At 43.3% G+C, this 1899-nt stretch overlaps 1 protein-coding gene across 1 annotated transcript; it reads left to right on the forward strand.

Moving 5' to 3' along the window:
- The first annotated feature begins 652 nt into the window (after positions 1 to 652).
- On the forward strand, positions 653 to 1585 carry LOC117029723 (olfactory receptor 51V1-like). The gene has a single exon (XM_033118921.1). It carries the CDS (start codon positions 653 to 655, stop codon positions 1583 to 1585), a length of 933 nt encoding a protein of 310 aa, XP_032974812.1.
- Positions 1586 to 1899: the final 314 nt, after the last annotated feature.

Below are 1899 nucleotides of genomic sequence, written 5' to 3' on the forward strand. Positions count from 1 at the left end.
GATATATGTTGTAGATTTAGATATTATAGCTATAGAGAGTAGAAGACAGATTGTGACTCTTAGAATATTTTTCTGCTGTTAGCACCTCATGCCTGGTCTAATAGGCAAGTTTTCTATCACTGCAAAAAAACGTTTTCCCAGCAGAACCTTTCACTTGCATCAAGCACCATGAGGGAATAGGCATCTCCCAGGAGCCTGAGTCCACCTGGCTCACAATCCTCTTCATTCCTTCCTCATAAATCTGAGCGTTCTGACGCCCTGTGCCATAAGTACTGGTAACAAAGAGAGCATTCGTGAGGCTTACTCAGAGCAGCAGGGCAGCAGCAGCCCTACACTTTCAATAACTTTAGTCACTGTCACTTGATGTGTGCGGCGACAGTGGCTGAGAGAGACTAAAAGTGAATGAAGTTAATACCGATTTGTGTCTACAACCTCTAAGACCTTACACTAAGGAGGTTCCCTATGAAATCATCTTGTGCTATAGCTTCTCCTACAGGCTTGAGCTGCCATGGGATTCTACAGTTAGCTTTGCCTGTGCTATACTCCAAATAGCTGTGCTATACGTGACTGTTCTCAAAGACAGCAGACAGTTTAAACAAAACTGTGACTGAGTAAATATTTATCTGATCTTGGAAATTACATTCAAATATCTATGTCTGCTTCTTCTGCTATCAATTCCTCCATATTCATTCTGAGGGGGTTCCCTGGCCTAGGTCAGTACTATCCCTGGATTTCAATTCCCTTCTCCGCCATCTATGCCATGGTGCTTCTGGGAAACTGCCTGGTGCTGCACGTGATCCGGACCGAGCCGAGCCTGCACCAGCCCATGTTCTACTTCTTGGCCATGCTGGCCCTCACTGACCTGTGCATGGGGCTGTCCACAGTGCACACGGTGCTGGGGGTCCTGTGGGGGCTCAGCCAGGAAGTCAGCCTGGATGCCTGCATCGCACAGACTTATTTTGTCCACGGTCTCTCCTGCACAGAGTCTGGAGTCCTTCTTGCCATGGCCTTTGATCGCTTTACTGCAATCTGCAATCCTCTGAGATATACATCTATCCTGACTAATACGAGAATCATTCATTTAATGGTGAGCATTGTGATGAGAAGTGCTGTGTCTATTCTTCCTGTCATTCGTTTGAAGTTCTTCCATTACTGCCGCCCCCATAACCTCTCCCACTCTTTCTGCCTGCACCAGGACCTACTCCGGCTGGTCTGCTCTGACATCCGCTTCAACAGCTTCTATGCCCTGGCTCTGGTCATTTGTACCTTGCTCTTGGATGCTGTTCTTATTCTCATCTCCTATGTTTTCATCTTGCAGACAGTGTTGGCAATCGCATCGCGGGAAGAAAGGCTCAAGTCTTTACAAACCTGTGTTTCCCACATCTGTGCTGTCTTGGTTTTTTATATTCCCATCATTGGTCTCACTATGGTGCACCGCTTTGGGAAGCATCTCTCACCTTTGGTTCACGTCCTTATGGGCAATATTTATATTCTCTTTCCACCCTTGATGAATCCTATCATCTACAGTGTGAAGACCGAGCAGCTCCGAAGCAGGATGAAGAATTGGTTTTCTTCGAAAATGTAGTGAAAAGCTTTGAATTTTATCAGTAAAAATGTTTTAAGGTCAAAAAAATAATGCTAGTTCTCATGTGTGTGCAACAATGTAAAATTTTAATAATATTTTCTACAAATTTTTGTTTGTATGAGGATTTGAGTATTAAAGAACTTAAGCATTTTGCTGATGCAAGAGAGGTGATAGAAGTAAATTTTGCCAATACACATTCCAGGAAAGTTTTCTGAAAATCTGCTAGAAGATAATCATAGCTATTATGGACATGACAGCAAGTGTCTTTGCATTTTATTGACATATTATTTTAGTATGGTTGTCATTAAAATTGT

This window comes from Rhinolophus ferrumequinum, chromosome 11 (genome assembly GCF_004115265.2).
Source record: "Rhinolophus ferrumequinum isolate MPI-CBG mRhiFer1 chromosome 11, mRhiFer1_v1.p, whole genome shotgun sequence".
NCBI classification, from domain to species: Eukaryota; Metazoa; Chordata; class Mammalia; order Chiroptera; family Rhinolophidae; genus Rhinolophus; species Rhinolophus ferrumequinum.